The sequence below is a fragment of the Vicugna pacos genome, unplaced genomic scaffold (genome assembly GCF_048564905.1).
Source record: "Vicugna pacos unplaced genomic scaffold, VicPac4 scaffold_20, whole genome shotgun sequence".
Lineage (NCBI taxonomy): Eukaryota > Metazoa > Chordata > Mammalia > Artiodactyla > Camelidae > Vicugna > Vicugna pacos.
The window spans coordinates 40,042,062-40,055,337 of record NW_027328741.1 but is presented as its reverse complement, the minus strand read 5'-3'; the positions used below and the strand labels follow the sequence as shown (position 1 = coordinate 40,055,337).

At 40.0% G+C, this 13,276-nt stretch overlaps 1 protein-coding gene across 1 annotated transcript in view; it reads left to right on the top strand.

Annotated features, from left to right (window-relative positions):
* The window catches only part of LOC140693984 (uncharacterized), a 244,706-nt gene that overhangs the window by 200,637 nt on the left and 30,793 nt on the right, over window positions 1–13,276 (top strand). The window contains exon 7 of the mRNA XM_072957484.1: window positions 4,504–4,637. Within this exon, the coding sequence (XP_072813585.1) occupies window positions 4,504–4,518 (15 nt within the window). The 3' untranslated portion in view covers window positions 4,519–4,637. Of the gene's footprint in view, window positions 1–4,503 lie in introns of the transcript that reaches the window.

Sequence of the window (13,276 nt, the reverse complement as noted above, 5' to 3'; positions counted from 1 at the left end):
CTTAATTGGCATTTTTGTATCAGTGAGAAGAGCTGTAAACAAAGAATTCCATGTTTTAAAACTAAGGTTTTCTTTATTTTGTCTTCAAAGCTTGCATAAGACATTTATTAAGGTCTCTTTTCCTTGAGTTATAAGTTAAACCCAGGGTAAACCTATTTTTTTTTTTTTAGCTACTCAAATTACTTTTTAGATTTACGTTATATTGGACGTCTCAAGTAACTATATTGGTTTCCTTTAATTTGTTCAATTAATATTTTCAGAGGGATAGACATGTGCCCAGCCTTATAATACCAAGAAGGGGAAGCGTTTTTCCACTGAAACATATCTATCCCACAACATAAGCAAAAGGTTTATATAAAGACCATCTAAATATACCAATTTCACAAACTTTTATCTCAATTTTATTAAATCTTATACCTTTAATTTTTATATTTATTAAGTTTAATCAATAATTCTTATTTCTAGAAGGAGTGACAGAAACCTTTTTTTTGTGGGTGTACATTGTATATAATTTTATAGAAGTCTCTAGGATGCCCAAGTTTCAGCCAAAGAGCTTAGGCCCTTCTCGATTTTTAATTTCATTAATTGGTCTGTTGTCCCAATCCTTGATCAAGTATTTCAGTCTACATATAAATATATGTTAAACTGTGGTAAATAAAACGGACTTGTTTGAACTTTAATGTTGGGGGGGAGTAGGTGAACTCTTTGGCCCTTTTTTTTTAACTTTACGTAGTGTAGTATCAAAACCCTGTATGTAAATCCAAAAATGTCCATTTTATTTATCTCATTCAAAATAACCATATAAAAATATTTATCCTTTTGGGATAAGCCACTTATCTGTTTTTTTGACATTTTTACAATCCTTTTTCCAGTTATTCAACCTAATTAACATTAATTATACTAAGTTTTTATTAGCATCTCTAGAAACATTTATCAGAAAGGAAAAACAAAAATGTAGCTTTTCAAACCAGTTATATTTTTATATCTGAGTTCTTAGGTTAACCATTAGATATATTTTTCTGCATTTAAACTTTATTTTAATAGGTACCAATAAAACAGCCGTTTATAATGAGATCTCTTTAAACTTTCACCAATTAAAAAGTTTTTCCAAATTAAAAAATCCATCATATGGCCATCAATTATATATATATAATATATATATATATATATATATATATATATATATATATATATAATATATATAGTGATTTTAAACCAATAAGATGAAGAGGCCCTTCCACATGAGAGTCAGGGTGTTGCCTAAATAAAATTCAAAGGTTTACTCTCCAAAAGCTTAAAGCCTTCGTGGTCCAGGCTGATGCAACAAAGTTTAAGATGGCAAAATATCTGAAAATTGGTACAATCAAAGAATTGCTTAGAATCCCAATTTATTTGTGTGGCCACCATATGTACACAATACTTGAACTTTTGTATGGCAGAGTCCAAGGTTTCCTTTAAAAACTAAACTAAACATATATATACTTACATGCACACACTTAAAACATCCAGAGAAAGATAAAACGTTTACATTTCAAGGACACAGGAAGAGAAATCCAAGTTCCCACTAAAGGGGATTTTGTTTTTACAAGTTCAGAATGCCAAAAAATGTTTTTATCAGGCCTGGTTATTTCCAGAGTGAGGTTTTTTTTTTCTTATTCCCGATTAATGTTGTAAGTTTTGTATGTACATAAATCTGGCTGGGGTTTTACTTGGAGACTGGCAATCTGTCATTTCTTTTTCTTTTCTTTTCTGTTCTTTATTTTTTTTTTGAAAGTTCTATTCCCCATTGTAAGGTCGGGTTCTCAGAATAAATTTGCTAGTAAGATTTCCCAGAGGGACAACTCTGTGGCATGAAGTCTTTGTGTCTACCACTCCTGGAAGATTCCCTGTCACCCGAGAATGCTGTTACCAGCCAGGAGGATGGTCCAAAATTTGGAGTTGAAAGTTTCCTCATAAGAGTTTTACTTTTATCCTGAAAAATTCAATGGAGGTAACCAAATTGAGGAAAACATTAGACCAGCCTCTTACCTAACCACTCAGTCCTGAACCCAGTGTCTTTCAACTTGGACCCACTCGGGATGTCTCCACTGGGTGGGTAATTCACCTCAGTTTCTTTCAACTGGAGGGCCACGTACCTGGATACACCGCCAGATAAAACTTAGGATCATCAACCAATATGTGAGATCTGAGAACCAGGAGAGACTCAGCCAAATTCATCTGGACCCCCCGAGGAGGCGGATGAGCACAAAGGGCCACTGCTGGTACCAAGGCTCTGGTTACTTGGAGAGTTCAGGTGGAGAGAAATCTGCTGTGGTGCTTCATGGTGTCCAAAACTGTTGACTGAAATAAACGTGCAGCCTAAAAGTTAAGAGTTATGTTTCATTTGGCGGGAGGACTCGAGCCAGGATGACCGTCTCTCAGAACTCTCTGAGGGACTGCTCCCAAGAGGTTGAGGAAGAGCTAGGATATATAGGAGCTTTACAACAAAGACCAGGTTGTTGGAACAATAAAAGATTACTTGTTATCTAAAGAAAGCCAGGTATCTCAAGTTCAAGAATTTAGTGATTTTGTATGAATGGGAGGAAGCAAATATTAGGACTCACTGAATTCATTTTTTAGACAAGCACCTAGCTATCTCGGGCCAGTAGCCCGTCCTTTCTTATTCTGAGTCTGCTCAGAGGGCACCATTGTGAGTTGCTGCAGTGGCTGGGCTGCAAGCCTGTCCTCGCCGGGGAGTGGCGGAAGCCTTTAATGACTTGGTATCAGTATTCTTTGTTTACTGACATGGTTGCAGTATTCTCATTCACATTGTAGTATTTTCGTTCACAGACCGAATATGGATAATCTGCAAACTTGGAAAGCAACCGAGATGGAATTACTGCAGATACCTTCTGCTTTAATAAGCCGTGTGCAAACATAAACACGGAGGAAGCATACACTTGGATTTGGAGGTGTAGGAAAGGGATCCTGCACATTGCAGGAGAACGCAATGCAGAATTCCTTAAGTCCAACTTTCTTTACTGTAGTGGTTTCTGAGAACAGTTTATGGTAATTAAACAACATTGACAAACGGTGGCACACATTGCTTTTAAGAGATGGCCGGCTGCAAACTTTTATATTGGACAGGTGGAATTCATAGGCAAGTGGTCAGGTGGATGGGAGAGAGATGGAGCCAAGGCCTGGGCCCAGATTCCGGTTTAAATTGCCATTTCTTCACCATAGGGCCTTGGAATAGAATGCATACTCTCAACCTGTTGGTGAATCTGTGAAATGGGCATGATAATATTCATTTCTTCCTGGGATTGTTGTAAGATCTAAAGAGTATTATAGCACACATGAAGCATTTAACACCCTGGCACTTAGCAGTGTTCACTGTGTGGGGCCGCCCCGCTTAGCGTGCGTCAGAGCCGTAAAGGCAGCATTTGTCTGTTGAGGATGCACTTGTAGCCCCTTGGCTAGGTTGTGAATTTGTTGATTTCCTTTAATACTTGTAACTCTGTGTGACATGGGCAGTTATTTTCATGGACAGATGAGGAATCTCAGGGTAAAGAAGACTGTGTAATTTGCCCAAGGTCAGACCATAATTTTGGGTGCAGGGGCCTCAGTTCAGCATGGGCCCCTGGGCCTTCTGCTCTCTCCGTTCAGCACCAGAGCCAGATATGGAGTTGGCTGTTTCCCTGCCCAGAATATCCGGCAGGACCCAAGACACACCTGGCCCTGTGCTGCTTGAGCAAAAACTCCGGAGGAGAGGGAGTTACAAAAGGGATAAACATAAAAACAGACGACAGCAAACTGTGATCAGCTCTGAGAAGGAAAGGAACACGTCTCGCCGTGCAGAGCTGGGAGCTTTCCCGTCTGGGCTGCTCTGGGGGTGTTCATCTCAGCTAAACAAGTTCTGCTGTTGCAGCAAGGCAGGAAGGCAGGGCGCATGTGGGCAGGTAGACAGGGCCTCATTGATCGTACTCATTCCCCATTAAGCGGCAGCTTTCACGGGCACTTACCTAGTAAACATTGGCCATAATCTTCACGCAATTTGCTTGGTAGTTTTATTGACCCCAGCTTTGAGATGAGGTCATTGAAGCTGGGGAGTTTGTTGCATGCCCGTGATTACCTTGCAAATACCCCCACTGGTCTTTCAACCTAGACTGGTGTGGCTGTCATGCCCCATCCCTGTGAATGGCATCGTGTAGCTTCTCCCAAGTGGCCCAAGTGACTGACATTGATATGCTTAATTCGTAGGAAATGGTATGTGGCAATAAGAGAAAAAGATAGTAAGAAATTGTTTGGAAAACAAGAAAAAAACCTATTCTTCCCCAGCTGGGGGAGCGTAACCTGTATCACCCACCCTAATCACTGCCTGTCACCTCCTCCCTGAGGATTCTGTGTTCAGAAGCCACTCTGAGCCTTGGGAGAACATTTTTCCTCATGACACTTTTGACTAGGACCCGCGACATCTCTGTCCCTGGTTAACACTCTCTTCAAAGCCGTTTAAATTTTTTGCAGGTTCCTCCACTCTGATGTAAGAATACCCTGTATAACTTCTTGATGCAGCTCCTTAATGAAGATCTTGTGATGGAAACCTAGCCAAAACTGGGATGTATGCACATAGTGACTGCAACTTCAGCACATTGTGAGTTCATAATCAGAGGGGTGGGTGACTCAGGAAAGGCTTTTTTAAGGTAACAAGGGGAAAGTGAAAGGACGCTTGCTGTGTGAGAAAGAAACATCTCCGTCACAGCCAGCAAGACACCTGTGTTCATGATGGGGTGTGGCGAGTGCAGAGTTCTCACAAAGAAAGAAGTGATGTGATGGGAGGGAGGACAGTTGGGTAATTTATTGGGGAGGAAAAAAGTGGGCTGAACATTTCCTGGTTGAACAAGAGGATTGTGACATGACGTGCTTGTATTTTGGAGAGAAGGGTTTTGTGGGGACAGGCCTAGGAGTACGCTGTATGGCTGGGGAGTCAGCACAACAGAGAAACACAGAGAACCGGGCAGACCCCAAGGCCCAAGCTGGGGGAGAGGCTGCCCGCAAATTGGAACCCTGGAAGCTGGTTCTGTCCCTTAGCTGGGGCCTCAGACGTCACTTCACAGCCCAGTCCTGTTGATACAAGAATAAAAAACGTTGGGCATGAGAAGGGCTGTGTCCCAGGCTTTCGTTGAGCCCCTGGGATGTGCCCCACCAGATTTTGTTCTTTGACTTCATGCAGTAAAGAATTCAAGAGCAAGCCAGTGTTGAGTAAAGGTATATATATTCAGACAGATACATTGAAATGCAAGAGAAACGTCACGAGGTGTGGGGGTTTCATGCACAGATTAGAAGTAGGTACACACCCCACAGACAGAAGGTCTGTCTTCTCCAAAGAGGGACAGAGAGTGGTGACCGCGAGGTGGCGCTGTGTTGCTTGTTTTCTTGGGCTTGGTGGTTTCATATGCTAATAAGTAGAAGGACCAGCCTTAGGGCAAGGGGCTAGGATTCCCAGGGAGTTGGCCATTTCCCACCCTTTGACCTTTTGTGGCTATCATTGGGACTGCCATGGTGCCTGGGGCATGTTATTCACCAGGTTACTATTACAATGGATGTTTACTGAATCTCAAGATCTGCTAGAAGTTAAATCTCTTCATCCTGAGCCTCAAGGCCTATTGGGGGTTGAATCCTTCACCATTTTGATGTCAATTGCTGCGGCCTTCCTTGAATGGCTGTGCTCTTCCCCCTTCCATCCTGTATCACTGTGATGACACAAAGACAGCAAAGGCCGGGCCCTAACCGTGCTCCTGCATTTAACGGCAGGAGGTGTGGTGTGGGCTTATGATGACTCTGAGTGGTGAGAAGGATGTTTCAGATTTTCCCACGTGAGACATGGCGACTTACCAGCAGCCTCCCCAGATTTATCTCACGGACATTATCGCTTGTGTTGTTATGGAAACAAAAGGCCAGCCAAGAAATAAGAATCACACAGAGGGTTGGAGTACTGAGATTTATTACGCTGGCGGGCTCAGAGGGGTTTCTTTTCCAAAGCTCTGAGCACCTCCAAGACGTGCACATGAGGTTTTATAGGGTTAATTACAAGTATGGGGCTAATACCCAATAAGGCTCAAACAACAAAAAGCAAGGAATCAGTACACTGAAGCTTATCAATTTGGAACAGATCACGTTACTGACAACTGTTGACCTTGGATTTTCGGGGTAGCTTATTAGCCCAGTAAACTGACACTAAACTTCAGATTTACCAGGTAGCCCAGCAAAACTTAGATCAGGAAACCGACACTTATCACATTTTGATTTGTGACTTAGCTTGTTAGGCCAGCTGTGGTTTTCCTTCAGTGTCACTTATCTTTTGAATTTTTCTTTTTTTCTTTTTTTTAATATTTAATCCAAATTTAATATCAGGGTTCTTTGGGAAAGAAATTTCTCTTTTTCTTTTCTTTGGTGATCTTTTAGGGGGGCAGTTAATTAGATGTATTTACCTGTTAGTGGAAGCCCTGGGGCTTCAACCCAGGACCCCGTGCACGCTAAGCACACGCTCTACCACCCACCCCATCATCTTTTCTTTTTGGTTTCGCTGCCAAGAATCCTACAGCTGAATTTCTAGTCAGCCTTAACACTTGCCCTGACTTCATGGAATCCATTTTTATGAGTTTACTTCCCCCTGGTTTCATTTAAGTATTGAATCTCCATTTTCTCTTCACTCTCCGTTTTGCCTTTTGTTGTTATGGTTGTTAAGCTGTGTTTAAACAGAATTGTTTAAATTCTCTTTTAGCAAGAGGCTGAATGTAAATAAATATGTAAGCAAACAGCACAATTAAATGCTTTTATACATTCTGAGCTGTTTAGTAGTAACTTAAAAACCGAATTGAATATTAAAGTGATAGCATTTTAAAAATATTTTTTAATTTTTCATAAAAATATAGCTGATTTAAAATATGATATTAGTTTCAGGTGTACAATAGATGCTCCATTTATAGTTACTGTAAAACATTGTCTGTATTCCCTGTGTTGTAAGATACATCCCTCTAGCGTGTTTACATTACATGTTGCAGTTTGTATAAGAAAGTTGGGTAACGCAGAGTCTGGAACGTGGCTGTGTATGACTCAGGTTCACGCTCACCCTGCCTGTCAGAGCTCAGGCCTTCACTCCTTTCTGCAGGGGAGCGAGTGGAGGCAGCTCTCATCAGCGCTGTCACCACCCTCTGAGTGGCAGTGACAGCAGTGACTGTGTGTGGACGTGCAAATTGTTTTTCCAAGAGCTTTATATGCGTTTCTGCATTTAATAATTAAAGCCCTCCTGTGAGGAAGCGTTTTAAGTTTTTAATGCATAATACATTTTATTTTGATATTGATAGATTTCAAACCTCTGGAAAATTTACAGGAGTAGTACAATAAACGCTTAGATACAGTTCACTTTAAAGGGCACTATTTGGCTTTCTGTGTCTGGCTTATTTTAGCATAAAGTTTCAAGGTTCATCCATAATTGTAGCCTGAATCAGTACTTTATTCTTTTTGCTTGATAATATCCTTTTCCTTTGTTTTCGTTTTTGGTCTATTTAAAAATATTTTCATTGAAGTCTTGTTAGTTTATAATTTTGTGTCAGTTTCTTGTGTACAGCACAACACTTCAGCTAAATAGGAACCTACCTGTATTCATTTTCATCCTCTTTTTAAACATAAGTTACTATAAGATATTAAATATATTCTCCTGTGCTATACAGTATAAACTTGCTGTTTATTCTTTACATACTCAGTATCTGCAAATCTTGAACTCCCAGTTTATTCCTTCCCACACCCTCTCCCCACTGGTAACCATAGTTTGGTTTCTATGTCTCTGTGTCTGTTTCTGTTCTGTAGATAAGTTTATTTTTTTGTTTCTTTCTATTTTTTTTTTTTAGAGTCCACATGTGAGCAATCTCATATGGTATTTTCCTTTCTCTTTCTGGCTTACTTCACTTAGAATGACATTCTCCAGGTCCATTGATGTTGCTGCCAATGTCATTATTTTATTATTATTTTATGGCTGAATAGTAGTCTATTGGACAAATATGCTACAACCTCTTTATCCAGTCATCTCTCAGTGGACATTTCGGTTGCTTCCATGTCTTGATATTGTAAATAGTGCTGCTGTGTACATTGGGGTGTAGGTGTCTTTTTCAATTAGGGTTCCTTCTGGATATATGCCCAGGAGTGGGATTGCTGGGTCATCTGGGAGGTCAATTTTATGTCTTTAGAGGAACATCTATACACTTTTCCACAATGGCTCCACCAAACTGTATCCCCACCACAGTGCAGGTGTGTTCCCAATTCTCCGCAGACTTTCCAGTATTTATTGTCAGTGAACTTCTGAATGATGGCTATTCTGACTGGTGAGAGGTGATACTTGATTGCAGTTTTGATTTGCATTTCTCTGATAATGATATTGAATATTTTTTTATGTGGCTACTGGCCATTTGTACGTCTTCATTGGAGAAATGTTTCTTTAGGACTTCTGCCAATTTTTGAATTGAATTGTTTGTTTTTCTTTCTTATTAAGTGTAAAAGCTGTTTACATATTCTGGGAATTAAGCCCCTAGCAGTTTCATTTATTGTAAATATTTTCTCCCATTCCATAGGTTGGTTGTCTTTTTGTTTTGCTTACTGTTTCCATAGCTGTGCAAAAGCTTGTAAGTTTAATTAGATCCCTCTTGTATATTTTTGGTTGTTTTTCTATTGCTTGAGTAGACTGCTCTAGGAAAACATTGCTGAGATGTATGTCACATGTTTTGCCTATGGTTGCTTCTAAGAGGTTTATAGTGTCTTGTCTACATGTTTAAGTCTTTAACACATTTTGTATTCATTTTTGTATATTCTGTGAGGGAGTAGTCTAACTTCAATGATTTACATGCAGCTGTTAAGTTTTCCCTACACCATTTGCTGAAGAGGCTGTCTTTACTCCATTGTATGTTCTCACCTCCTTTGTCAAAGTTTCAATGACCAAAAGTTTGTGGGCCTATTCTTGGTAAATGTGTTTATCCGTTCATTGATGGATGGATATTGTTAGTAACTTTTGGCTACTCTGAATGATACTGCTATGAATATTGATGTGAAATTTTTTATGAGAATATGTTTTCATTCTGTTGGCTGTACATTTGCCCCGCCATATCTGTAGTTTCCACTACATGAATCCAGATGGTTGATTGTAAAGGGACTCGAACATCCTTGGATTATGGTATCCAGGGTGTGGGGTTCCTGAAACCAACCCCCCAAGGATATTGAGAGATGACTCTATATGTAGGAGTGGAATTGCTGAGACATATAACTCTAAGCTTTTGAGGAAATACCAGACTTCTCCAAAGAAGCTGCAACATTGTTCCTTTCCCCTGGCCGCATATGAGGTTTCTCTGCCTCCTGAACGACATTTGTTATTGTCCATGTTTTGGTTATAACCATCCTAGTGGGTGTAAAATGAGATCTCATTTTGTTTTTGACTTCCCTAGTGATGCTGAGCATCTTTTCATATGATTATTGGCCATTTGTATATCTATTTAAATTCGTGGTAAATTTAAAAATTGGGTGTATTTTTTTGTATTGTTCAGTTGTAAGCATTCGTTATATATCCTGGATACTACTCTCTTATTAGATACATGCTTTGCAAAATTTTTCTTCTATTCTGCACATTGTCCTTTAACTATATTTTTTTAAACATTAAAACAATTTCTTTACAAGGGAGGTAGTTTGATGTAAAGATTTATTTTATTTTTTTGCAAAGCACGCACTCTCTGACTTGAGATACCCTTTTCCCCTGTCATTTCACTTTCTTGATGATGTCCTTTGTAAGAAAAAGGTTTTAGTTTTGATGAAGTCCAGTTTATCTGCTTTTTCCTTCTATCACTTGTGCTCTTGGTTTTGTATCTAGGAAACCAAAGCCTATCCTAGGCCCACAAAGATTTATACTGTGTCTTCTTTTAGAAAGTTTATAGGTTTAATTTTTACATTTCTGTCTGTGATCTATTTTCAATTAATTTTATTTGTTATATAAAATATGGGTGTTCAGATTCCAGATTGATTCTTTTGCCTGCAGATACCCAGCTGTCCCTGAACCATTAGTTGAATAGACTATTCTTTCAATGGAGTGTTTTTGGCCCCCTAGTGGAAAAGTGTCTGTAAATGTAAGTTTTTCCCCGTGGGTTTTTATTGTGTCTCTTAGACTTATTTATCCAAACTTATGCCAGTATCATACTGACTTAGTACTATAGCATTTTAGTACACTTTAAAGTGGGTCCTCCAACTTTACTCTTCTTTTTCAAGGTTGTTTTTGCTGTCCTGGGCCCCTTGCACGTCCATGTGAATTTTGGGATCAGTTTTTCAATTTTGCATAGAAGTCAGCTGGAATTTTGATAGGGATTCCACTGAATATATAGTTCACTTTGAGGATTCTTAACATTTTTAATAATATTGTCAATCATTCCATGAAAATGGGATGTCTTCCATATATGTAGATCTTTTAAAATTTATTCTGGTGATACTTCAAAAAGTTCAATGTACAAATCTTGTAAATTTTTGTTAAATGTATCTCTCACTTTATTTTTAATGCTGTTGTAAATGGAAAGGCTGAATTTCTTATGGGTGGGACTATGTATCAATCTTCTTATTTGTAGAATTCCTTCACAACAAATACCCTTGGTATATATTTGCTACATAAATCTATCCACAACTATTCCCCGCCCCGTGTTATAAGAAACCAAGACCCAAGGTAAGCTACTTGAAAACACCTATGTGGAAGTGAGAAATGAGACCCTTGGGTGGGTCTTTGTGCAGATGATACTGAGAGCTTATTCTGAATGGCTTCTTCTTAATTACTTTTAAACAACCCTTTCAGTGTATTTAGTCAGATACATTAAGATTATGCCCTTTTGATGTGCGGAGTAGCTAAGACTATAATTTTCAAATAAATTCTAGTGAGAGTGTTGTACTTGAAACCTAATTTGCATCAATCTTTGAAGATTTATGTTTCAGGAGCTTTGACTAAAGAACAACTGTCTTTATTCTATAATGAGAACTAAATGCTCAAGCAACATGTAAGAGTTTGAGCAAACTGCCCCCGCCCCGTAGTGCTGGGTGGCTGCAGCTGTAACTGGAGTCAGCACTTACCTCTCCCAGTATGCTTGTGCTGATCTGCTCAAAGTGGTTCGTCCAACAGTTTGTCAGTAGTCTGTTGGACAAAGTCATAAAACATTGATTGAAGGTTGCTAGAATGCAATATATTCTTATTAATATTAAGTAAGCACATATTGAATGCTTACTGTATGATGGAATTGTCCCTCAGCCTCACATGAATATTATTTCTCTTGAAACCTCACATATTTCCTTGTTATTCTCACTTTACAGATAAGGAGACTGAGAATTAGGTCTTCTCTCTTTGGGGGGAGCTCATTATTAATGATGGGCAGTTGTAAGGAAAAAGATATTGATTCATCATGAGAAAACATTTTTGTGAGAGTCAGCAATGAAGAAGATGAACACTGAAGAAGGTGATCATTGTTCGAGTGAGACAAGCCCTGGGTTGTGCGGAGTCAGCATCCCTGTCCTAGACACGGCACGTGTAGAGCTGCGTGGTGGGTGAGGCGGCGCGGCCGTGCAGGGAAAGCGGATGCTGGGGCCTTAGGCTGTGCTCAGGCCTGGTTGGGCTTTCTCCTAAGGGGAGTGAACCATCATTGACAGATTTTAAGTAGGAGAGTGGGGTGCTCTCATAGTTCATATTTGTCTTCTAGAATGTTTGGAAACATTTAGAAGGCTTGGCAGGAGATGATGTGATGAGTCAGAGTAGGGTGGCTGCGAGGTGTAGCAGTGTCCAATTTTCAAGTGGTTTTCAGGCCCAGGCTTGTGGCTTAGTAGCCGTGTCAGTTTGAAGGACGCACGCAAGGAAGTGAAACAATTTATCTAATCAATTGAAGCAGTGATGTACCCAATTCCCAGGACTGTTGTGGAGATCCAGTGAGATACACTGTGCAGTGTGCAGCGTGGTCTCCAGCAGAGAGTCAGTGCTGAGTGAGTGCCAGTGAGTATCTGGTAGGTCAGTTGAGGGTGGTGGGACTCGGTGTCTGAGGATATCTGGTCCCTGAAGGAGGGGTACATTCACATCTGTGAGTGATGGGCCTGAGTTGGGAGACGCAGGGAGACCTTACCCTCCGACCAGGGGCCCTGGTAAGGACGGCTATGGGAGGAACACCGTGAAGTCAGCTCTTTGCATGTGGAGTTGGAGCTGCCTTTGAGACAACTAACTGCAGTGTCACGAGCTTAAAGAGGAGATCTGGGCCCAGGTTGTGCATTTTCCTAAAATCTCAACTCCTAAGGACGCCGAAGTATTGATCACTGAAAGTGAAGTCATACTTTAAAGGACAAACGAATAGTAGTATTATCTCTGTCATCAAAGCTCACGTCTATTTATTCATCACTCACTTTGCTAATTGGGTACTTACAGAGCTCACTTCACCGTCCTCCCGTGGGCTCAGGCTCCACAGAAAAGAGCTGGTGAGACTCCCTCTTTTCTAGAATAAGACACATTTAGCTTGTAGACTTCTGTACCTCGCCAGACTTAGGAAATTAGTTTGTTGGTTTAATTGTATTTTCTGTTGGCCATGTCCTGACAGGAGAGAAATTTTACCTCATGGTCATGTTTCAATTAGCTGTTACTGAGAATTGCTGATCTGATACATAGTGTATGTATTACATTAACTTTGTAGAGTAGTTATCATTTTTCTGTCTTTGCCCTTTAATTTTGTTTGCCCCTTCAGTGTTCTATTCTTTTTGGGGCCTTATTTTTTTTTAATTAAAAAATGTCTGTTAGCAGTTAAGAAAAAAAAAGCACAGAAAAAATGCACATGAGAACTAAATTTAGAAAATGTCTAGTGTGTTTTCTGTCTCGGCAATGGAGGGTACTAAAACTCCTGAAAACCTTCATTACACAAGTTCCTTAAAATGCTGATTGAGAAATAAAACCTTCCTTCCTCATCTTTCAAGCTGCACAACTCATTGTCAAGAAAGTGAGGGAAAATTCTCAGAAGCCAAGACAAACGAGAAAGCAGGGTTTCTGAGAGATACGTGAGCGTTAGAAGCCGTGGTGTGCTGGTTGGCTCCTGAACTGATTTTCAGTTGCCTTGACAGGAGGGAAGGATGTGAGCCCCAGGCCTCTCACACTAGGAGTTGGATGGGTGATCATATAATGGGCCAAGCCCATCCTGAGAATCTTGCTTTACTAAAGGGTGGAATAGGAAAAAAAAAATTCCTCAAGACAAGAAAGTAAGAA